The sequence below is a fragment of the Dromiciops gliroides genome, chromosome 3 (assembly GCF_019393635.1).
Source record: "Dromiciops gliroides isolate mDroGli1 chromosome 3, mDroGli1.pri, whole genome shotgun sequence".
Lineage (NCBI taxonomy): Eukaryota > Metazoa > Chordata > Mammalia > Microbiotheria > Microbiotheriidae > Dromiciops > Dromiciops gliroides.
The window spans coordinates 323,543,070-323,568,930 of NC_057863.1; the positions used below are offsets into that span (position 1 = coordinate 323,543,070).

Genomic DNA, 25,861 nt, shown 5'->3' on the forward strand with positions numbered 1-25,861 from the left:
TCACAGCAGGTCCGTATCATCCTCCAAGTATTTTTGATGCCACAGGTACGGACATTTTAAACCCCTCCCCCAAGATAATAATAATAATAATAATAATAAAAAACAATAGCCTTAACACAATCGGTTTCATGAATAAATGAACTCAGTGGCCAATAAAATATTTGACCATTATCACCCCTCTCCCATGGGCGACTGCTGCTAACAATACAGACCAATAACCTTGACTATACTTGCTCACTATCATTTTTATAACTTCCAAAAGAATGAACTTGGCCTTTTTTCATGGAAATAACCATAAGTCTCTACCTAATGCCTCTGATGGAAGAAGATAGCACATGGGGATGCTCCTTTGTTGTTGTTTTTCTTCTGACCTGCCTAGGAAGTCAAGAAGGCAGTTCAGTGGCTCCCTGGATTAGAATTTTTTTTTTTTCTTAATGACACTGGGAACAGGATGAAAAGTGAAGTGTGATTTCTTGACTACCAAAACACATCTTTTGAACCTATGACATTAAGAGTTTTTGAAAAAATTATTTTTGGCTTGGCCTATGGAAATTCAGATATTTGGTGACAGAAAGCTGTGCATTGCAGAACTGGAGCAGATAGACACCAGCTATGGAAGAAGCTGCTTTCCAAAAGCCTCAAGTAGGCTAAGACAACTAATGTGTATAGACAAAAAAAGGTCAGTTTCTTTCTTTCTACAACTTTATTCTCACCACCCTTAAAGCTCACCCAACAGACGTTTTTCTGTGTGCCTGTTAAGAGTGCAGGTTTTTAGGGTTCCTGATGTGAAATGGAGACAAGCCTACAGCTTAGAGTACTTAGTTTAGCTTTTGCGTTCTTCTCTGAAGGGATATTCCCTTCTTTGTTTTCTGTGTGTGTGTGTGTGTGTGTGTGTGTGTGTGTGTGTGTAACACCTAAAAGACCAGAAAAATTTACAATCTTTTTTTTCTACAGAGGGTAATAGACAAGGATGTTATTAACAGAAGGAGGGAGGGACTAGAACCAATTTCTGCAATTTGAGGAAAGAGAGGCCATAACAGAGAAAGGTTTCCAGTTTGAATCCTTCAACAAAGAACATTTTTCAGAATAGTTCAACATTGCCATTTAAACATTCTCTTACTGTACTGCAAACATCAATCTTTAGCCTCTGCTGTATTCTTTCAGCACCTTCATTCTTTTTTTTTTTTTTCTACTACCCTTGAAATAACTTATTTTCATTTCCTGGGGTCCACATCCACTGAATATCTGCCAAACTGATGACTTCTATGTTTTGCTTTGAAGTATAGAAACCCCAATCTTAAACTTCTCAGTACTGCTCATTTTCTTGTGATTAATTTCTTTAATAACATTCTCTATTTCATCAATCAGTAAAACTTCCATTCTGTCCCTTCCTCTTTTCTACCCTCCCCACCCCCAACAAGGTTTGCTTAGTTCTCAAAATAAACTGCTCGTAACACTTATTTGCAGTGTTTATTGCACCATTCCCTTCACTGTCCTTTTAAAGAAATACTTCTTCACTACATGCGTGGCCTTCCTCTTTGGTTAGCCTGATCTATGGTTCTATAATGGAGCAGAGGGAGCATGCTCAGGCTCATGGGGCATTCACAAAACGGGCAGGTTTGCCTTTAGGGATAACAGACTGCTCTTCTCTGCCCCACTGGAATGTGCATTGGAGAATTGGCTTTGTAGTACAGCCTAAGATTGGGATTTTCAGTTTTACATTGTTTAGCTCCCTTTAGCCCATCTCAGCCTTTAGTAAAAGCTTAACTGGAAAAAAAAAAGATTTAGAAAACCTTGAAATCACTTTCACTTTAAATGTCTTCCATTCCCATGACAGAGCTTGCTTGAAAATCACGGGGTCATGTCACTGAAATTCTCTCAGAGTCTGATCAACTGGCAGTAAAGACTCTACAGATCCATCTTTCATCCTGCCCAGAACCAGGCACAATGGAAATGGTCCATTGTCTTTGTGACAGAATTCCATTTTCTCTTCCCTCTTTCTTTTTCATGTCTCTGTCCTCCCTTCCTTTCCTGGCACAATTACATTTCAGTAGTGCAATGCAGTGCAGTCATGCTTAGTGCAAAAATAAAACACTCTATCCCAGACCAAAAGCACAGCTCCAACCAGCTCTTACTCAAGGATACCAGTGCCAACAAAGGATGGAGATTCAGTCTTCACCCGATATGTTTTGGGTTGTCTCTTTCATGGCCCTGTCTATTTCTACTCAAAGGAGAAAAGTAATAACTAATGTACATCACCAGTCCTATTCTATATTAAACCCAAGGGCAGAAAGTAAGGGAAGCAGTTGTTGAAACCAGGGGTGCTAAAAGGAAACAGACGTGAATTACAAAGGTCAGTAGTGGTTTTATATAATGGTTTTCATCATGTCAAATGGCTCCCGTACAAAGGGGCATGAGCACAGAAAAAAGATAAAGCTCTCCTGTTCCCTCTAAACTTAACGGTGATGGTTCTGATCTGATTTCGGAATAGTGCAATCAATTCTTCCTCAATGGCAACAGCCAGCAGCCATCCCAACAACACAGATAAACACACCAATAGCTGTCTTATCTCTTTCGATCACTCTCCCATTCCACTACCCCCTTAGTTTCTTTCCTTCTCACCTTTTCTTTCTTTCTACACAGACACACAGACACACACACACACACACACACACACACGCACACACGCACACACTGATTCTCAAGGCCTCTTTTTTGGGTAACAGTTTGAAGCTTGTTGTAAGCAGTTCAATGTTACCAAAATAAAAATCACAAAGAAAAAGAAACAACAATTAAATATCAGATTAGATTATTAAATTAAAATTAATCTGCAGTGCACTACTTCTTTTGTGGAAAACATTCATATTAAGACACCTTCCTGGGCTAACCCAAGCAAGAATAAGCTTGAATGGAGGTGGGGAGGATATGGAATATTCAGTGATTTTGGAGAATAGTTTTATAATTGAAAGTCTTCAATAGTCCATTTGTGAAACCCCACGGTAAAAATAAAACCTTTCTGAGCATTTTGGTATTCATATGTCCACTGCCTAGCACAAGTAGGTGGTTAATAAGCTTCTTGGCTGAAAGACAAAATATTTTGTCAAAGTCTGAATGTGAATCTGCTACCATGTATGTGAATGTACACAAGTATATGTTGTGATCTAAAGAGAATCAGGAAGTTGTTTGCAAGCAGAGTAGTTATATGCCACCACAGAATATGACCAAAGTACCTGGACAACTGAAAGCTACTAGGTTACCAATGATTCTTCCATACTGCCAATGCTTTCTGCATTTGGTTGGCAAAATGCAGATTACTAAAGGACATGACTTTCAACCACTTTGAAAACTCAAACTCTTCCAACAGTAATACAAAGAGTAATATAAGTTAAATGTATACCAACCCCTTCTTGATTTCTATCTCATCAGGTTATTCAAGGATGGTTGGGATTCAAATGAATAGGATTAGAGAAGCTGGAATTATTTTGCCCAAATTCTTAGGAATCTGGTGAGTGAATTTGGCAGGCCTGACTCCCTCAAGAGGTTTTACCCAAGGAAGAATGTGATTAAATAGAGACTTGCTTTGTTTTCTCACATCTTCCCAGTTCTTGGGAACTTTTCAAAACCCTTTACAGTCTACAGCCAAATCTCATATCAAATTTAAGTTACCAACTTACTTCAGTCTTCTCTGTATCTTGCTCCTGATGTACAGACTCCCTATACAGTACATGGAAGTCAAAACATCACTCACATTTATTTTCCTTTTTTGAGTTACATAAAAAACTAACTTAAGATAGTGCTATTTGTTTCTGAAGATCTCTCTGGTAGGCTTTGATAGGACTGAGGGATATCTTAAATCACAGATATGCAAGGTTACCTCACTCATGTGATACAACACTGACTCTGAATGTAAAATGAGGTTATCTCTCATGGATGAAGTATTGGGATACATCTGAAAACTGGCATTGGAGTACTCAAGTAATTTCATATTTCTCTGATTTTCTTTGCTTTTGTGTTGCTAGGTACATTGAAACTTCAGTTATGCTAAAATCCAAACTTGTTTTCATCTTTGTATTCTTGTAGTGTAGTACAGTACCTTGCATATAGTCCATGGTTAATAAATATTTGTTGAATTAAGGTGATGTTGAAAAACAGATTATGAATTTATAGAAATATAAACCCGAAGTGATAGAGAAATCCCTCAAAACACAGGAGCCTACTCATTTAAGGTCAAATTATAGCCTCGATGATTGTTCTGAAGTTTTGTAAGTAGCTTTTTTTTTTTATTTCCTAGGTTTCTTGCATTAGAATTTAATTAACAGGGGAAGGAAATATTGGAAATATATGTCCTGTGTGTATAGTGCAAATCCCAGTCTCCCTCCTCAATAACTACCTACAATTCAATGGTGTAGGACCTGTCAATTTTGGTTGCCTTGTTTTGTAAGGAAAGTTTTTTATTTTTCTTAGCTCAATCTCAAACTATTTCTGAGGAAAATCCTTTTCTGGCCAGCAACAAGTGCTGTTATGCAAAGAGGGATGAGATTTTGTTGATGGCTCCTCTGTAAAATGGAAGGTTTTAAACCATGAGAGCAATCAATGGCAAATGGCAGGACATTTCAATATGAGTTCAGTGTCCATTTGTAGTCAGTATTGAATCCCCAGATTTTAAAACTTTGAGTCACTTGAGAAGAAGGGGCAGAGGAAAAAAAAAAAAAGAAAGAAAGAACTGCCCAAATACTTGGCACAAGGTCCATCACTTTTAGATTCTCTAGGAGGAAAACAAAAGAAAAATTAAGGAAAAAAAATTGACTTCAATTAAGATTTACAGAGAGCAAATAACTCTTTTTCTATGTAAAGTGGTATTTGCTGGTCTAGTTACTTTGTTAGTTTCACTTTCTTTGAAGGAATTGCATTCTGTGCACACGTATTCTGAAAGACCAGTATGAAAAATAAACTGGTTTTCTATCAGCCTCTTTTCCAGATTATTTTCAAGCCTATATTTTCAAATTCTAAAACTATATATTAGTGAAATGAACTGCAGACTTTTTGAAATGAACTGTCAAAAAAGCAAGCACATTATGAAGAGAAAAGGAAAAAGAAATCTCCTACTCTACTAAATATAAACTATCTTGTTGAAGAATATTTTCTTTCATTGCTATACAGTTACTGTTAAGGCCAAATGCTCCTGCTACTACCAGTATAAAACAGCACCTAGGCAATCATAAAGTTACAGCTTGGAATTATGCCTCTTTCTACCAAAAAAAATGTGACCTAGACACTTAATTTGAGAACAAGACAGAGATTATGATAGGAAATCCTGATCCTTAGTTCAGAGAGGAGTGGATAGACTAATTCCTTTAACTTACCCTGAAGTAATTCTGATTACCCGGCTCAGTAGAGGCCCTATAAAAACAAAATCTCTTTATATGTATGACTTTCTAAGACAGATGCTTTTGTCATGTTTGGGGTGATTTTCAGGAAAGATTTTTTTATTTATTCAGAAAAAAATGTCCTGTGAGAAATACAGGTGTTTGGGTTCACAGTATAACACTGTGTGTGGAGGGAGGAAGAAGATGGGAGGTCTTGTTTTTATCTTCATGCTAAGTAAGAGTGGTAGTTTATAAGGCCACAAAAATAAGGAAAATGGTGAATTATCTGTTGCTGTGTGGTTCTTTGGATCGTGGCAGCAAAACTCTTCTATTAATCCCCTTCTATGCCTCTCTGCAGGTCAAGTTTATAAACTGGTTTGATGAAAAAAAAAAATCTGCCTCAAGCTTCAGGGCAAACGCAGAAACATTTATGAAATTCAAAGAAAGTTTGATTGCTTGCAAACACCTCCAGCATCTTCTCCATCCTACTATTCTTTTTGGACTTTCTGGTTTTTATTTGGAAAAAAATAGAGCCTCTTAGCCTATTCAAAATCATGCAGTGCAGTCATACACATTCACAAACACACACAAACACATAGAAAATCCTTATGAAATCTGAGAGTCTGAATGGCATAGTTCAGGCAAGAATCCTGGACATCAGAAGTCCTGTGTTCTAATCCTGTCTCTGGCTCTAAAGATCTTGTTACTTTGGGAAACTTATTCAATCTCTTTGAGCTTCAGTTTTCTCATCTGCAAAAGGGAATCATCACACTTGTTCCACATGTTTGTGGGGAAAAGGAGATAATTTTCGCAGAATGCTTTGAACGGCAAAGGGTAAATGGCAAAACACTAAAAACCTAGCAATGTATCTATCAAAAAGCACTTTGAAATCTGCAAAATGGAGATGGATCATGGTTATTGTGATCAGAGAGATGGGGATCACTGGGTATATAAGCTTTACTTGGATATCAAACTCTGTAATAATGGCCCAGAAAGTGTTTAATTATGAGGGTAGTATAGATCACATGACTTCGTCAAGTTTCTTACAAATTATATGACTAGTCAGTTTTCAGTCGGTGTTGAAGCTCATGTCTGGGTGCAAATTAGGCACTTTGGGAGGCTACGAGAACTTTTTTTGTTTGCCAGTTAGTTACTGCTCCACTGTTCAAAACAAATCTTTTGTAACATGAAAGAGTTGTTGTATCCTTCTAAAATATATCTGATTACTGATGGCTTGTTTATAAAGGGCTTATGGAGGCTTAAGATTGATCAAGATCATTTTGGAATACAAATCCTTCTATTACCCTCATGGAGTTTAAGTTGTGGAAGCCTATTATCTGTGGAAGGTTTCATTTGTTTAGGGAAAAAGAGCAGGAGCTGAAATCTCTAATAATGATTATGACCATAATAAACACAATCATTTTTCTCTCAGAAATAGTCTCTTGCCACCCAAGTGAACTTGTATGTTATCTAAAGAAAAAAATAATTTCGTTCCCTTTTGATTATGAGGATGAAAAGGAATAAATGATCTAAACCAGTTCACCTGACCATGTTCAAATGTGATCGATCCTCCCACTCTCACTGGATATTGATAAATTTATATCTAAAGATAGCTGAAGTTAATATTCACCATGCCTCCAATTTGAAGCTTACCTGCTTCTGTAGCACACTCACCTCAAAGTGCTTTAGTTTTAATTGGGAGTTAAAGGTGGGTACAAATGAGACAGGAGTAGAGGAAAAAACATTTAGGGTTATGGATTGATTGATACTTCATCAGAATTAGGATTGGTTTTTTTTTTTCTGCTGAAGGACAGTCTAGGAAAGGTAAATCATTCCTAGAGACCGCAGGCATAAATTAAGGAAGTAACAATAAGAAAAAAAAGGTGAAACAGATTTGGAATTCTGTCATTGTCCTCAGTACTTATACCTCCCTAACCATAAAAGGTTTCAAAATTCGGTGGGATTGAAGGGGGGATGAAGATAGCTTTGAGAAGAGCCACAAAGTGATATTAAAAATTAAAAAACTGTCTGGAAAGAGGAAAGAACTGGGGTTATTCTTTCAAAAGGAGGGGGAGGCTGAGGGAACTTTACAGGTATATAACCCAGCTAATTTCATTGCCACAGTGAAGATAAAGCAGGAGAAAATGATATTAATTGACATCACATGGGACCTGATTATAGACACAAGATTTTTCTGACAATGAAAATTGTTAGACACTCCACTTGGTTTCTCAGGGAGTGATCACCGGGATTATTTTTGGGGGGGGGGATGTAGAAATCTTGAAGCAAACCCTCTCTGTTTGGACAGGAACATGGAAATATGTGATTTCTGAATCCGATCCAGTTTTAGTATTCTCTAATATATGATGAAAGGCAGCAAAATCTCACCTGTCAAATTGCAAAGGGAAATTGTGGGCCAGGTTCTACCACAGCCAACGAGTTTATGGATTTCATTGGCTAAAGAAACATACTATGCTAACTGGAGTACCAGTCAATTCTATCTCTACCTGTAAGTTTGGAAAAGTCATTTAAAACCCCTTGCTTCAGTGTTTCTTTCAGCAGATTGGAATTCAGATTGCTGTACCTACCTCAAGGGGGGAGATTGTGAGGAATAGTTACTTAAAATGACTATGAGCTTCTGAAAATGCAACCCCTTAAAGAACCATTATCACAGTGAATGTTTGCAAATATAAATGGGATAATGTAACTGACTTTATACTTCATAAAACAGAGGTCTTTTGAAAACAGTTTTTAATGGAATAGCTCTTGTTGGTTAGATTATGTAATGAGTAACTAGTTTCTTGATTAGAATTTTTAAGGAAAATAAATGGACATGAAAGAGAGGTGAGATCACAGATATTTCACACACACAACATACAAACACACACACACACACACATACACTTCTTTTGTTCTTCAGAAACTGAGAGGGGTCAGCTCAACAGGATCTTTCATGAACATGATCCTCTTCGGTATTAGCCTAATACTATGTTTCCAAAAAAAGTTTTCACTTTCCTATGTTTTGCTAAAATTCTGATCTTAAAAAATCTACAATCCTGTATAGACAATACTGAAGCTGATAATAATATAAAAAAACCAAACTAGAGCCAGTAACAATTATTAAATGCACCAAATTAACTGCAGCAGGTTGGTGATGAATGATAAATGCAAAGAAGTGTTCGTCTATCAACTCATGATCATAGGCATATTCAAAAGTTAAAATGAATATACTGTAATATATATATTTTGATATAGAGTTGTTATATATAATGTGTATGTTCTAGGTTTCAGAAATACTGCAATGTAGTGTACTGTACTTAAGTAAGCATAGCTAAATAGTAACTCATCTTCCACAAAGTCACTAGTACTGTTAATAATAATTAAAAAAATCTCTGTTATATTTTTTCCAGTAAAAAGAAATACCTATGGTTACAGTCACAGACTTCTTCTGGATATAGAAAGACAATATACATTTTAAGAACAACAAAAAGCTGCAACCATATGTAGCCTTATTTAATGAGAAAGGAGAAGAGTCACCCCCCCCCCCCAAAAAAAGAGGAAAGAAAACACTCTCTGGATTCTGTAAAACAAAGAATAATCTACATGTAATAAAAATAAACTATCTAGTAAGTGAAGAACACAGGAGTGAGAAATCGGTACCTACTGCTTCCACGTCACATGCTTTCAAAGTCAACTACCCAAGACTGTACAATGTGACAAGCCAGGATGGCATCCTATTTTAAAGATGGAAATATGCATGAGCTATCCATGTATACTACTCTCAGAGATAACAAAACTGTTCTCCCTGACAGTTCAGTGGTCTATTAGACATAGTCGACAACTCACTCCTGGAAAGACTTTGGCAGAGGCCACACCAGTTTCAGGAGACACAGCTTGTGGATTACTGAAATTCATTGCAGATGCAGGAGGCATCATCAGTAGGTTTTTGTCTGGGAAGATGATGTATGTCTGTGTGTATGCACATGTGTGCACAGAGGAAAAGGATAGGGCATATTTTAGACATAGGGTGGCTTGGGCCCACGTGTCATGAGCCTTCTCTGCCCAGTGCTCCCTTTCACTCTTGTAGAGATGGTGTGCTCTTTAGGGCTGCTCACTCCTTGCTGGTCTGCCAACTTAATACTTCTGTTCTACTTTCCCCTGAAGGAAACAGCCTGTTACTGTGGGTTTTCTGTGGCTCCAACAAGCTGCCTTTGTTTCTCCCATCTCCCACAGCTTTACAAAAGCCAACAGAAGAAGCAGGTGATTGTTGTTTCCTCGGAAAGGCCGACAGCACAAATATTCACAAGCTGGTGAAACAGTGTGTGGTGTGTGTGTGAGATGAGCAGAGCAGTTCTGGAAGCCTGAGGGGGCTCCCTACCCCTGAAGGGGCACTGCAACCATTCTGGAGCATCTAGGCTTGTGCCTTGGTGTGTACCACAAAATGTGCACACAAATACACAGATGACCAGTGTACACACGCATACATGTGGGGAGAGAGAAAGACCCTGGGGGAAGTGTATGATTTCAGTGAAGTGCATCGAAATACTTCACATGAAGACATTCAAGTTCGTTATGATCAAGATACATATAACTGTACTATATACTTGCCATGGTTTGGGCTTCTTCCAAGTACCACAAAGCATCATCAGGGACATTGGACGGCACTGTTGCTACTAGCTAAGGCAAATGAGCAGAAGCATTCTTATATCTGTGAGACCTTTGCCTCATAACTAGAGATTTCAGAGTATGTTTGGTTGTTACTAAGGAAGAGGAAAGTGGAATACAGTTTAAAAGCACCATACAAAAGTAGGGTAAATGTACCAGGTACACTCGATTATAAACATTCCTTGATAGCAGTTGTGACATTTTGGAGTGGGTGAAATCTTTCTTTTCATTAGAATCTGCACACGAAGTACAATTTTTTTCTTGGGCAATAATGAATTCTTATTCCAACAGGAAGAGAGAGATATGAACTGGGGAGTCAGGAGGTCCAAGTTTAGGCCTTGGCTCTAATAGACTAACTAGATATGTGACCTTGGGCAAGTCATCTTCCCTCTAAAAGCCCTAGTTTGTCTGTAAAATGATGGGGTTGGACTAGGTGCTTTCTAAAATCTTTTAGAGCTTTAAAATTGTATAGGACTTATATTTGGGTCATTTACTCTGTGTGTTCAACAGATTTAGGGTCTTTGTGGAACATTTTTGAACAAAGGAAGCCTCTAAATCTGAAATAAGGTTGTTAGGGACTTTTATAGCCTCATTGGGGTGAATACTCACTAACACCAGGCTTGATCTACAGCAGAGGATGAGATCCCTCATCTTTTACTTAGGGCCTGCAGCTCATGCCATGCCATTACTGATTTCAGAGTGATGGGGTTTTGTTTTTAAAACAGTCACAGACTAAAGTTTGAGGGTAGAATGTTCAAAAGTATGTGCTGAGTGGGACATTGCCGCTTTCTGTGGAGATGTTTTTTGGTTTTTGTTTTTGTTTTTTAAAGGAAACACTGACCGAAGTTGGCTACTAAGAGACATCTTTGATGTTTGTTTTATAGAAAGATGCTATTCACACCAACTGCTGGACTTTTTCTACCTTGAACCTGTCCTGACATAGGACAGAGAGAACGTTATCCAATCCTTATAAAGAACCAATATTCAGACCACCAACCAGACTTTTTTCCTACCTTGAACCTGCGCTATCATCACTGACACAGCCAAGATGAACTCTTTCCCAAAGCAGCTTCTCCAGAGTGATAACAATTACTTTCTGTCGGCTTGATGACCTCAGCAGTTTTTTGCCTCTTCTTTGCATTTCTTTCCCCTCTAGGCTTCCCCATCAATCTTATGCTCCAGAAAAATGGTATTTTATAATAATGAAAGATTGCAAAGAAGAAGATGCTCCCTCCCTTCTTTGACCTCACCCCAAACATCTCCCAACTTTTATCTTCAGTTCCCTGTCCCAGGACTTTCTGGCTTAAGGCAACTAACCCTATGCTGTGTCGGTTTTTTTGAGAAGACATTCTAATTAAAGTCACTTCAACTAGGGTTTTGGAATCAAAATAGCTATTTTCTATAACAACTCGGGGATACTAAAGAAACTGTTGGAATGGAAGAACATTTGATTGGTGAGGGCTATAGTTCTATTTAGTTCAATCCAGTGCTATGCTATTTCTCCATCTGAACAAGAAGTGATCTCACACTCAGGAAGGCACAGTCCTCATAATGAAATCATTGGCAATGGCCCTGCTTACCATGACAGATGGACAAAAACAAAGTAATCCACTATAAAAACCCAAGCTCTAGGACCTGCTGTTGCCCATGGTAGACAGACACAATCTGACTTCTAGAAATGGATATGATGTTCAATTTCAAACTAAAACAATTCTTTTGAGATCCTAAAAACAAACTCATTTTTATAAACCATCCAGTGATTAGAAACCATGCTTTAGGTAGGTAATTTTTTTTTTAATAGACAGTGTTTGCATGAACACTGAGTTGCTAAAGCTTTGACTTTCTTATGGATATATAGGCAATGTCAAAACTGGCACATTTATACTTGGGAATCTCAACATGCCCTGATCTCTTGAGCAGTGCTATTCCCAGCCAGGATAATATTCTCTTTCTTGCCTAAGCACCAGGGTGGAGATTGGCTTTTGAAAGCTTGCACCAAAAAAACCTGTTTTCCTGGGAACTAGGGAAAAACAGCCCTTTTCTTTAAAGAAAACGAAGAAAGGAAGGGGGAGGCGGTTATGTTTCCAGAGAGATGCCTAGGATCCATATAGGACTTCATGCTGCAATATGGTAAATTTGGAGGACCAGTTCAGAACTTTGGAGATTAGGTCTACCTTGAATTTCTTTACCGTTCTCTTTAAAGTTCCATCTCAGTGTGTGTGTTCTGGGTCTGTTCCTCTGCCTTACCCTCCTCTCCCTCCCCCTCCCCCATTTCTTTTAAGTGCAATACTTTTCAGGTGAGTAATGTGGCTTTTCAGAGCCAGAAGTCAACTAATAAAAATCCATTACATCTGGAAATGCCAAGATATCTTTTTAAGGACTTTCTGCCAAACTTTCCAGTTCTTTCTGTAAAGGTTTTTTCTTTCTTTTTAGTCTCTATAGAATAAAAAGTTGAATTATTTCTGGATGTTGGCCACATTTTGAGACATCTTTAATCCCTCTTCCATTCCCCCCCACCCCCCACAATCTCTCAACTTGTTGCTAACTTTAAAAAATCTATTACAAAATTTCTCTTATGATCCAGGTCGCCTACAGAGGCAAGGCCTCCTTTGGTCTCCATAATCTCATCACGTTCCAAATGGACTCCTGTACAAAAAGCTGGTGCAACATTGTTTTGTTGCTATCTGCTTTGGGTATATGTAGCAAGGTGATTGGGTACCTTCTCTGCAGAATTCCATCTTTATAATCTTTAAAATAGTGAAGAGGAAGACCTGGGCAGGCAGTGATCACCTAGATAGAAATCCTGGGCTGAGAATCCTTCTTTCCTAAAGCAGGGGTTGGGAACATTATGAAGAAGCCTTCAGCAAATAGCCACCTTGACCATGGCTACTCAGTAATATGAAGGAATTTGTTAAGGATGGGGCAGGCTTCATTTCTGCTCCGAGAAGGGAGACCACAGATAGTGGGGATGGAGTAGGGGGAGCTGAGGGCACTTGGTAGGAGAGGCCTGTCAGATTGTAGTGCAAATAGATAGAGGCATTGGTATGTAAAACTCAAGTATGGGCCTATCCAAGATTTCTGAGGGCATTACCATATTTCCACTGTCTAGGGAAGGGCTTATTCTTTGCCCTCAAGGAGCACAGAGGCAATATGAAATAAAACAAGGGTAACTTTTAAACTATGCCAATCATTCAAGCACCAAATCTTCTAGAACAGGAGCTGCTATGGTACTAACATGGGGAGAGAGGGAAAAGATGGTCTTTCAGTTGCATGTATACCAGTATGTACACTTAAGAGGCTATGTTGAAGAAGGAAAGAACTTATAGGACTTAAAGTTTTAAATTTAGTTAAAATAAATAGGAAAAAAAATAAGTAGTCATTTCAATAGGCATTTAATTCTACTTAAGGTGCCTTTAGGTTCATTCCATAAATTCTTCCTCATCTATAGATTTGTATTAAATTCTGTTTCAAGGGGCGGCTAGGTGGCCCAGTGGATAAAGCACTGGCCCTGGAGTCAGGAATACCTGGGTTCAAATCCAGCCTCAGACACTTGACACTTACTAGCTGTGTGACCCTGGGCAAGTCACTTAACCCCCATTGCGCCCCCCCCCCCCAAATTCTGTTTCAAGTTCTCTTTCCTAGCAAAAAGACTCCTATACATGTTTGGATTACACATTTTGGACTATTTGGAGAGTGTTCATCTAAGTATTAGCAATGATTTGTAAAGGAAATGATCCAATGTTATTTTGATGGGCCAGCTTTGTAGAGTTTAGAAGTATTAATCTTTATAAAATGCATCTATCACCTTTTTCTTGCTGGGTGAATTTAGCTATTGCCAGATTCAATCATTAAAAAAAAAGGAAAAGAAAAGAGAAAAAGAAAGTGTGTTTTTTCTTCCCATATAGGGTCTGGCTTTCTGAACTTGATCAAAGGGAACCTTAACCTATGGGATTCAGTCCCAGGTAAGTTCTTGATTTTAGTGGCTGAGAGAGAGAGAGAGAGAGAGAGAGAGAGAGAGAGAGAGAGAGAGAGAGAGAGAGAGAGAGAGAGAGAGAAAAGGTTCTTAATACTTCATAGTCCACAGGTGGACATGTCCACAGATGGACATGAAGCACTAAGACAAGAGGATTAGTTGTTTGGAATGAAATTAAAGAACTAAAAAGCCTTTCCTCATGAGGCTCTTTGCCTTTGTTTTTTATAATCTGAATCCATTCAGGAGGCAGCTTATTTAAGAGACTGGTGCAGTAAGGTTCTGTACCCAAAGCATCCTCTATCTTCCCGACAAACAAAGATCTGCTGTTCAAATATATGTTCCCTCTTTCATGGAGAGGGCATTGATTATTGTAGGATAGGAGAAGTTCTGGAGAAGACATTTATTAGAAACCTACATCAGCAGAGGTATAAAGATGGTGTACTGCCTCTTACCTACCACCTGATCCACTAAAGGGCTGTGCCCTATGTGGTATCAGCCCACTGAGAACTCCAAGGGCACCTTCTAGTCTATTCCTTTTTTAAAATAAGAGACAGGGAAGGCTGAACATTTGGGACTTCAAGCCTGAGAAGAAATTCTAGGTGTATTTTGAACTATCTGCTTGGCTTTGCAGTATGGCAAATTAGTCTTGTCTGTTGGGTTTTCTTTAAATTTGGGAAGCTGAAGGTTGAATCATGGCCTGAAACTACCCCATAGATCAGCTCTACAGGAGAGAATGTTGTTTCTATATTCATCATTGTGCTGTCATCAAATACCATGCAAATGTTTAGAGACCCTTTTGCATATTTTGTTTATAACCTGTGCTAAGTAACTTACTTCATGGCCCCTTCTCTTCAAAGGTCCTGTACTTTCTTAATTTGTCAGTCTTTCTTTTAATCTCATGGGCTAAATGATTTTTCTAGATATCAACATAATTTCAGAAACATAATTGATTAATTAACTTCTCTTCCCTCTATTGGCAGTAAGCAAAAAACATAAAGGGTTATGTGTAATAACAACATTTTTCATCATTGATTAGAGACATTTCCTATCCAAAAAGTCCAAGGCAGCATTCTATTATTATTTAAATAAAGTGAAATGTACACGTATTTGACAGTGGTCCTCTGAGAAGTTGAGATGAACTGGATCCTTATAAAGACCATTGGGGACCCAAGTCTATAGTCATACCTTAAGCAAACTGCCCACTAAATTTATAAAGACTGCAGAGTTGGAACAGATGTCATTCATACTGCAGTTGCTTCAAGAAACACCTTTTGGGGAAACATCCAGGGTACCAAATGTTAAAAATGTATAAGTAAAATTAATTTAGTCATTATAGAGATGCCATTTAGAAGATTTTTTTTTCTGGTAGGCCACAGAATTTTTGTAAATAAAATATTTGGGCATGAAAACTTGAAGGGAAGCTGAATGAAAATACAAAGAGGCTTTAAAACTGTTAGGCTTTATGAAGGTTCTCTTAACTGTCTCTGTATAATTTGGTTTGGTGCTTCTGCTTTGCCTAAAAACCTACTTCTCCTTAACAGATGCTACATCACTCCCAGCAATGGAACCACTTGAAAGTTTCAGTTTGGTTTAAGGATTACTCTGCTTGAATTGGAATTCCTTCATGATAACACTTCACAAATGAGAAACCTCTACCACATAATTTCTGTAAGCAGAGAGGAGAGAAATCCTAGCTAGAAGTAAAAAGTGGTATATGGTGCTCTGTAGCTGAATGCAAATCATTCAGCACAGGGGATGGAGAAAGTTTCCACAGCCTTCCTGGATTACTGGGAAAGAACAGGGTCTAAGGAAAGACAACACCATTTAGATTGGGATCTTTTTTGTTTGACAGCCTGGATCAGTGGGAATAATGAAACAGCGACATTTAGAAGAGAGAAAGGTCATTTTGGCATTGATGCTTCTTAGTGTGGGATTGGGTTCTTCCAATGATGCCTTCATGAGCTACCTCTTGAGAGGGATGAGATCTCTGGAAAAGGGATGAGATAGGAGAAGACTGTGAACTCCTCCCAGATGACCACCAAAAAAAAAAAAAAAAAGGAAAAGAGGAAATTTCTAATGGTCAAGCCCTCCAAACCATCTGAATCTAATAAAGGAAAAGAGGAAAAATAACTAGAAACTTTAGAATGACAAAATCTCAATGAACTTTTGGAGAAGTCTTTCTGAATGAATAAACTCCCTTCCCAGAAAGGAAAAGAATTCAAGATGGAACAATTGGAAACAAAACAAAACAAAAAGTGGAGCATCTTTAGCTTGCTATAGGTCAAAGGAGAATTATACATCAACATACAAAAGCAGCAGTTCAAATAACAGCAGGGGTGGCTGACCACAAAAGGCCCCCATCAACCCAGGCAATACTTAAAATAATAAAAATGAAGAAAAAATTTTTTTAAAAAGATGAAAAAAAATCCTTCCTCACTCTCTTTCAAATATCTTTAGTTGCCTTTTTTTCCTTTCTATCCAGAAGCAGTTTAGCTAAACCCTAACAGTCTTGATTTACAAAAAAAAATTATATATCTATATATATTTATAATATGAGAAATAAAAGAGAAGGGATTAGTGGCAGTGTATGCAAAACCAAAATGAAAAAAAAAACCAAATTACTTTTAACAATCTCACTTTTTTTTGTTTTCTTTTTTACACAAATACTGTTGTAAATATATTAAAAAAATCAGCATTCTATCTGGTAAACGTCACTTTTGCCCCTCTATAAAATTTTGAATTAAAAAAGTCTCAAGAACTCTGTTATTATTCCCCCTCCCTCCATTTCTTTCTTTTCCTCTTCCACAAGAATATATCCTGACACAACTTTTTTTTTTTTTTTTGCAGAGATTGTGGGAAATAATCCTTGTCTTGTACCTAGAACCATAGGTGCAAACCTCTGATATCTTTGTTTTATTTGTATTCCTGCCTTTCATGAAAGTCCCTTTTGATTGTGCTGAGGCCCTGGCTCAGCGAAAGAAGACACACAGAATAAATACGATAGCCACTGTTGCTTGTTGGCTGTCCAAGTCTTCCTGGCTTCTGCTGAAAGGGGGGGATGAAGAGGAGGGCCAAGGATCGTGGACTGGAGTAGAATCCAGGAGGAGAGCCTGTAATCAGCCTTTCCCACCCTGCAGAGATTCCCACACCACCCAACCCACACTCCCTTCCCACCCCCACAGCCCTTTTGTGAAAGCAGACAATGTGGTGGGTGGAAACCAGCAGGGCCTTTTCTCTGGGGTTTCAAAACCAGAAGTGATATTCCACAGTTTTAACTGGATACTGTGAAGTCCAAACGGCCAGAATTATGAAAATGTCCTCTGAAACACTGCAAGCGGTGTACTTAAAGACAGTAGGCCTTTTAGATTTTGTTATATATTTTTTTTGTAGTGCTCTTCACAAGTGAAAAAAAATTTTTTTTAATTTTTTAAAAAATTTTTTGTAAAGAAGGGTTGTATTTAGAGGCCAGTAGCTAGAGATCCAACCAGTGGACCTCCTGAAGCACTACCGGGCCTTAAGGCCACCATCCAAGGGAGATTGGGAAAACTATTATTCACCCAGCCTCCGGAAATGTAATGTACCAGCAGGCAAAAAACAGTTCTTCATGTAGTAGAAAATGAAACGAAACAAAAACAAAAACAAAAACAAAAAAAGTAAAAATGAAACCAAAACATTTCTTAAATTCTAGTGCCATAGCTTTTTTTTTGTTTTGTTTTGTTTTGTTTTGTTCATAAGAAAGAGAGAAAGATACTACTTATCCATCAGACACATGCATCCTCATGTGGTCGTTGAAGTGCTCGATTTGGTCAAACTTCGCTGGGCAGACGGAGCAGACGTAAGTGGTCCCCTCCGTGCAGGCCACCACCCCAGTGGGGCCGGCTCTGGCACCAGGACCCGTGCCAGTGGGTGGGGTGCCATTGCTGGCACTGTGCAGGGCCACGTGGCGCTCTAGCAGGGTCTTGTGGGAGAACTTCTTCTTGCAGATGTAGCACTCGTAGGACTTCTCCCCTCGGTGGAGCCGCATGTGGACATTGAGGGAGCTCTTCTGGGTGAAGCGCTTGTTGCAGATACTGCACTGGTAGGCCCTCACGCCTGTGTGTGTCACCATGTGCTTGATAAGGTAATCCTTTAAGGAGAAGGAACGCCAACAGATGCTGCATTGGTGGGGCTTCTCACCTGTCCATTGAGAAGAGACAGCAAGCAAGCAAGAGAGCGAGACAGAGCAGGAGAGGAAGAAAATGAGAGAAAAGAACCATCAAAAAAAACATTTACTCTACCCCCCCCCAAAAAAAAAACCCAACAAAAAAACCCATCTAACTTGTTTATGGATCTCCATTAGTTGGCAAGGTCTGATCCCCTCTTATTCAGAAAAAAGCTTTTATTGAAATGAACTCATTTTCTGGTAGCATTAGTGTTTTACAATTCCTTGCCCCAAATAACTCTTCTAATTGAAAGTTATAAGGTACCCTCTTGCAGAGAGATTTCAAAGGTTTACCTGTAGCTAAAAACTAAAAAACTAAAAACTACAGAGACTTCTTAAGAGGACATATTTTCAGTACAGTAATCTTGGCTGGGTGATTTTCATAAGCACTTGCCCCAAAACTATAAATATAAGGAAAGGGGAAAAAAATCTAGAGAAAACTGTGGCTATCTGAAGCATTCAAGGAATGAGTCACTTTGGGTAGCAGAAATGTGGGTATCTTTTTAAACACCAAAACATTATTTTAACTGTGTTGGTCAGAAATCTTTCTAGAATGCATTATTTACATCTTTGCCTTATTAGCAGAAAAGACTGATAATAATTTAACATAAATTTTAAAAAATTTTGTATGTTCTCTTCCTCTCGATGGTAAGCTCGTTGAGGGCAGCTTTATGGTGCCTGGCATGTGATGGTCACTTAAATGTTTCCTGGATGGGATTATACACACACACATGTGTATGTATGTGTATGGATATATGTATATATCCATATACATACATGTGTGTGCACACACATATACACTAGATATACCAGTCTATAATTTACAGTGCTTTTTCTAAATGTTTGAGTCTTCCATTAACTCCTCCAGGAATATAATTCTACCATCTATTTTAAACATCAAAGGCAAGACATTTACTTTTAAATTCAGCCTATATTCCAAGGCACACTTAATGAATAAGTTCCCTGGTTGAACTCTATTCTTTCTTATATTATTCTGAGGATGCTTTGTAAAAATGACAAATCTTAAAGATAAAGGGTTTCTTTAATAACAAGTTAATTGTTTTTCTGAGATATTTGGTGGTTGTCTGAGGTGGAACTCATTCAAATAATTTTTAAACACTTTTAACCATCTTTTAATTTTTTTTACTTTAGCAATTGCTAAATGTTTTGGCCTCTCATCTTTTCATCTCCACAAATTTCTTTTCCTCCTGCCTACTCTTTATGAGCCTGAACTCTACTAGCTAAAATGAAACAGGTTTTAAGAGAAGTCTTTTTAAAAAATTTAATGGGTTTGAGAACTTCAAAAAGCTGTACCAACCTCAGTGCCTTTTCAATTTGGTGACTAAGCACCATCTCTTGCTAAGATAGTTAAGGATACTGCAGCTTTGAGCCATGCCTACTTAAGCAAATGTTTTTGGAAGGGATAGTTTTACTTTTACTTAAGATGTTTTATCTGAGACTACCAAAGGACAAATGGCTGGTGCAGTGGATAGAGGGCTGGACTTGCAGTCAGGAAGACCTGAGTTCAAAACTGGCATCAGGTATCCATCTGCATTGACAGAAGGAGTTTCTTATGCCAAGGAAAATCAAAAGTCCAGACCCTTCAAAAAATTTAACCTGAAAAAGCCATAAGGAACTTGCTTTGAGGGAGAAGAACTTTTCTAATTGTAGGCCAAAGTAATAGAGAAATGGGAAAATGGAGGTAGACTAATTTTCTAGGTATATGCCTAAAAGGGAGAAATGATTAAGTTGGCTTTGTTATAAAGAGATGATATGGTGGGAAAATGGGGTACAGGTTGGGGTTGGGGTTCTTGGGAATTCCTCTTTAAAGAATTACACCCTCTTGCACACAAAACGTAGTTAGAATAAGGTGATAGTTTATTTAGGGCCAAGGGAAGGGAAGGGTGGGGGGAGGGAAACCATGAAAGAAATCCTTGGACTTTTCATGGGGAAATTTGGCATAAAGCACATGGCTCAGAGGTACCAAATCTCCTCGAACAGGAGACTGGAAGGTACTTTTATAGAGGACTGATGGGGGTGGACCATCTGCCCATGAAAAGTTCCTTTAGTGAGAAAGGACCATCCCCCACTAGTGGTAGCTGGGGGAACTGGGTGAGGGGTGGCTGTGGTTCCCTCTTCAGAACACAAAGGCCGAAGCCACACCCAAATTTATCTCCCTAGGATAAGGGAGACCAGAATGAAGGGTAGGAATCCCAAACTAGCTCAGTCCGATTTGGTTCCTCTAGGCGTTATCTGTCCTCTGGTTTAGTTTCTCAAGGAGAAGATTCCTCGGTGTGCCCCAGAGAAATTCTGGGGTGCTCTGCGCCCCATGACAGAACCACAAAATACATTTGAGACATTCATGACTTATTGTGGGGAGAAAGCCCAAAGAACTGAGTACCTAGACTATGAAAATAGTTGCCTATCAAATATTTGGTATGATGGAAGGAGACAAAGGTGTGGGTGATCCAAAGACAAAACACATGTTTGACCTTAAAATGTGTCATATGATTTTTTGGACTAATTATGTTTGGCTTGGGTTAGTATTTGTCTACATTTCTTAGTGGAGGAAAACATTCAATAAATGATCTGGGGTTTAGGAGAAAGCTAACTTGGCCTTGAAAAGGTTGCTTCAAATAATCTACAAAGTAGATAATCCACATGCAGATACAGTAATTGAGAGTTCATGATATAGTTTAGTCTCAATTATATATACTAATGGAAAATAACATTAGCATGAATAAAACAAAACACCAAATCATAGGCTTAGAATATTTCTTTAATGCCAGAGGGGCAACGAAATCTTATAGATGGAAAGCCCAAATAGGAAAAAGAAAAATAGGAGCTTGAAGGCAGTTGGAGGGGTGGGAGTGATGAATTTGATACTATCCTGCAGCCTCTTTGATTCCCAATCCTCCAAATAGCCACTTTTCAATTCCTTATCTTGGAACAAAGAGCAATGGCAAGACAGCTAGAAAGAATGTAATATGTATTATGCCTTTTGACTGACAGATAAAAGGTGTTTTTGCATTAGAAGACAGAAGAGGAGACTGTCTAGCTCAGCTGCTTCTGCTGGGGCTTCCCATAGGCTAAACTCTCCAGTTCAAATCCACTTAAGATAGTGACACCCAGACGCTGAATAGCTGGGTTCAGTGTTCCCGACTCAACAAACAATACTTCTTTTAGGTGAGTTTCTTACAAGCCCCTTAAGGAACATCACATGATTGTCTAAGAGAATGCTTGGGAGAATCACTGGACTCTTCTTGGTGGCAGGCTGTTATGTTAATCTGGGACAATTAAGAGGTTAGTAAAGAGGATTGTAAAGGAAGCTGGAACCTGTTATATACCAAGATAATAAGGAAACTTAGATGAGAATGGAAACAGACTAAGGCTTTATAAGGTGACAGGTGGGAAAAGGAGGAGGAGAAAGCCAGCCAGAGAATGTGATGAGTCAGGAAAGGCGGCCACAGGGCTGTCTGGGCAGTAGCGCAGGAGGTAGGCCCTTGTGTGTGCCTGTAATCTGAATGTAGGTAATGATGATTTGACTGCAGTTCTGAAAATGTTTAGCACCAACAGTGGCCCCATTTCCCAGTTCCTCTGAACTTTACAAAGCTCCTCCCAACTCCAAAGGGGCTATTATCTTAGAGATACTCAGCAGGGCAGGGGGCATAGATAGGCTGATGGGCTTTCAATCATGTTCTACATTAATAAAGTGTTTAAAAACTTGAGAAGGAAGTAATTGTAAGGTCCCCTCCATCTAACTCCCCAGGTACTGGTGCTCTATCCTGAACCCATTTCTGACTCAGTTTGTTCTTGTGGGAAAGTCTTCATTTTGGGGCTGCTACACAAAGGAAAGCTAATCACCAACATCATTAGTTTAAAGTATTCACAGCTTCAACAACAATACAAAATACTTTGAATTTAAGAATTTTCTCCCAAGAACCTCAGTGAGCTTCACTTATTTTATTTCATTATTTTCCCCCTCACAGTTCTCTAATGAGTCCTGTTTGTTGTTGTTGTTGTTTTTGGAGGGGTGGGGACTGGACCGGTGATTTTATCTGTGTAATGGCTCCTGATAAGGAACCTACTCATCAATTTATATTAGCACCTTCTCTGCAATTACCTGGGAGCACTGAAAAGTGAAGTGGCCAGCCCAGGGTCACATGGCCAATATGTGCCAGAGATAAGACTTGAATCCTGGCCTTTAGAGTCCTGGATCTACCTCATAGAAATGAGGGCCATTACTCCATACTTGAGGATCTCTACTGGGCTGCATATTCACATAGTTTTAAGGGGTAATGAAGCTATCTCTGTTTTATTTTAATTTATTGTTAAATATTTATCAATAACTTGGTTTTTTTTTGTTTTTTTTAGTGAGGCAATTGGGGTTAAGTGACTTGCCCAGGGTCACACAGCTAGTAAGTGTTAAGTGTCTGAGGCTGGATTTGAATTCAGGTCCTCCTGAATCCAGGACCAGTGCTCTATCCACTGCGTCACCTAGCTGCCCCTATCAATAACATTTTTTTTTTAAAGTGAGGCAATTGGGGTTAAGTGACTTGCCCAGGATCACATTGCTAGTAAGTGTTAAGTGTCTGAGGTCATATTTGAACTCAGGTACTCCTGACTCCAGGGTCGGTGCTCTATCCACTGCGCCACCTAGCTGCCCCTATCAGTAACATTTTAATCTGGTTCAGGCTGTACTGAAGTATTGTGGCCTGTTTGATAACTTTGCTCTATCACTATTTAATGATGGGAAGAGAAGGAAGTCTTACAAGGCCACCAATTAAGTTAATAATAGCACCAAGGTAAAAATCCAGGTTTATTTCCCAATTTCTAAATTTCATGTCACTCTTTCCTTGCCCTTTCTAGCAGTCTGCAAAACATACTTCATAAATGCAAGGCATTACTTCGTGATTTGTATAATATCACCATACCTCCTCAATGACTTTAGACCAGGGCTATAACAAGACTTGGGGATTGGAGACACATGAGTCTCAAATGGAAGGTCAATCTCTCATCTCTTATTAACATTTTTATAACTATTTTTGTTGCACAAAATGCCTACATTCTTCCTCAGGACCTCAATTTCCTCAACTATAAAATGGGGGTGGGGTGGGGAGAGAAGGAATTAGATCAACTTTAAAGTCCATTAACCTTTAACTTTCTGTTTTCTACACCGGTTCTAAAAGTTAATAGTCAAATAGTTTACAGTGTTAATAAATTTAAGAAGTATAAATTAAACACTTGCTGTGTGCCAGGCACTGTGCTGAGGACTTTACAAATATGATCTCATTTGATCCTCACAACCACCTTGGCAAGTGGGTGCTATTATCATCCTCATTCTGTAGCTAGTGAGTGTATGAAGTTATATCTAAATTCAGGTCTTCCTGACTTTATCAGTGGTGGCACCTACCTGCTACAAAGGCAGCACGTTCATGAAGGGAATTATAGCATTTATATTCTGTTATTGCCATATTAAAATGATTATTATAACATAATGATGCCATTATTTATATAATTGCATTCTTATTGCACAACCAAAGCTCATCTCTGATTCCATAATGTGGTATGAGGGTATCCCTGAGCCACTGAAATGCAAAACCTATAAGGTTGTACCAAAATAGAGAACTTCTGAGCATGGATACAGCAATAATGTATTTCACCTGAGGACCAAGCCCAGCAAAGGGAAGAGAGGCTCATCACCAGTTCAGCTACAGAAGGGTGAATTTTTGCCATAGTAACTTAGAGAGCTCTGTTCTATCTGCTATATGTGGCACCCATGCTGATAAAATCATAGTTCTTTGAAGTGCTGTCTTATGATGCCACTATTATTATGAAGTTTTGACAGTGAGAATGACATATGGAAAATCTGAATCCTACAATGTCGCCCCAGAGATAATAAAAGAAGAGAGGAGTAATCTCCTGGACATTCAGTGGTGGTTCTATGGAAAGTTTTCAGAGGGAATTGGAAAGAATGACATGAAATCAGAAAGCGTGGAAAGGTTATCCTCTTCACTGCTAGAGGGAGTATGTACATTAATGAGGCCATGGATCCATTACAATAGCTAAGAAGTTATTAATGGACCATATTGCTGAACCATCAAAGCTTCTTGGACTAACAGGCAAAATGACCACTTAAGTAGAGGGGGAAAAAAGGCTTGTTTCTAATAGTTTTATAAATATTCTTTTGGTCTGAATATAGGCTTTATTATACTCACCCATTTATATTTTATAAAACTTGAGTGAAGCCTATAATTGCTGTTATTTTTTAGTGTATATCTGCCATATTCTTTTCTAGACAGAGATCTTATGTTATGATTATCAATAGTAGGAATGTCTTTTTTAAAAGATTGATTCATGGTATTTCATGATCTCATTAGGAAGAAATAGTGATTCAGGAAAAACAAACAAATAGACTTGAACCTTTGCCTCCAGCTCTAGCTCTGACTTTGACACCTAGTTTTTCTTACCATATTTTCCCCCCTGGTTATCTTTGCTACCTCCTTCTTCCCATTACTACTAAAAGACAGGAATGAGAAACATATTTTTTAAAAAATTGGCTCAGTATTGCTCTATGGCAGGTACTTCACCTTATATAAGCCTGGGAAATGTGCAGGCTAGGTGGTGCAATGGATAGAGTGCCAGGCCTGGAGTCAGGAAGACTAGTATTTGTGATTTCAAATCTGGCCTCAGACATTTACTAGCTGTGTGATTCTGGGCAAGTCACTATTTTCCTCTGTTTCCTCGTAGGTAAAATGATCTGGAGAAGGAAATGGCAAACCAATCCAGGATCTTTGCCAAGAAAACCTAAAATATGGGGTTATGAAGAGTTGCAAACAACTGAAATGACTTGACAAGAAGTTCTATCAACATCAAAAGCAGACTAGCTTTAACCTACTCCTCTGCATTTTGGGTTTTGGAACATGGACAAGCAGGTGTAAGATAAATGAAGGAGGAGAGCTCTGGCTAGACATGAAAGAACATTAGGACAATGCTACTCTAAGAACTAGATTTGGAATCTGGGGACCCAGGTTCAAATCCTGCCTCATGTACTACCTATATGATTTTGAACAAGTCATTTAACCTCTCTGAGCCTCAGTTTCCTCATCTGTAAAACAAGAAAGCTGGGTCAGATGGTCTCTAAGATCCCCTCCGGTTCTAAGTAGATGATCTTATGCTCTCATGATTGACCATCCTCTATTCCATGCAATTGGCGAGTGTCTTACCATTTGGCAAGTGATGTTATGAATTGTAAGGAAAGGAAAACTTCTATACGTTAAGAAGACTGTTTTTGTTCATGAAGAAAATATCAGTGGGAATATGGATATCTATGTAATATGTTCTCTCTTTAATAAAAGTGGAAGAGATAAAAGAGGAATAGACAGTAGAATGGATTTACATATAATGTCTTTAGTTAAATCACACTATTAAGTATGCCAACATTTTCATTGCATCCATGCAATTTGAAGCTTAGGTCTTTACTAAAATATAAATTTTCCACAAAACTGACACTTACAACTAGGATTTACCTGAAAAGATTTGGTGGCAGAGTTACATCCGTCTTGAATAGCAACTTATTACCATTACTTGTTATTTCTCAATTACACATCTAGGTAAGGAGCTAATGAGATGAAGTATCTAAAATATGTTTAGCTC

General features: G+C 38.4%; 1 protein-coding gene across 2 annotated transcripts in view; it reads right to left on the reverse strand.

Moving 5' to 3' along the window:
- Positions 1–7,075: 7,075 nt before the first annotated feature.
- Positions 7,076–25,861, reverse strand: part of ZBTB20 (zinc finger and BTB domain containing 20) — a 928,525-nt gene continuing 909,739 nt past the window's right edge. For both annotated transcript variants that reach the window (XM_043993192.1, XM_043993193.1), the window contains one exon: positions 7,076–18,180. In XM_043993192.1, coding sequence (XP_043849127.1) covers positions 17,759–18,180 — 422 coding nt within the window. In that variant the 3' untranslated portion in view covers positions 7,076–17,758. The remainder of the gene's footprint in view (positions 18,181–25,861) is intronic.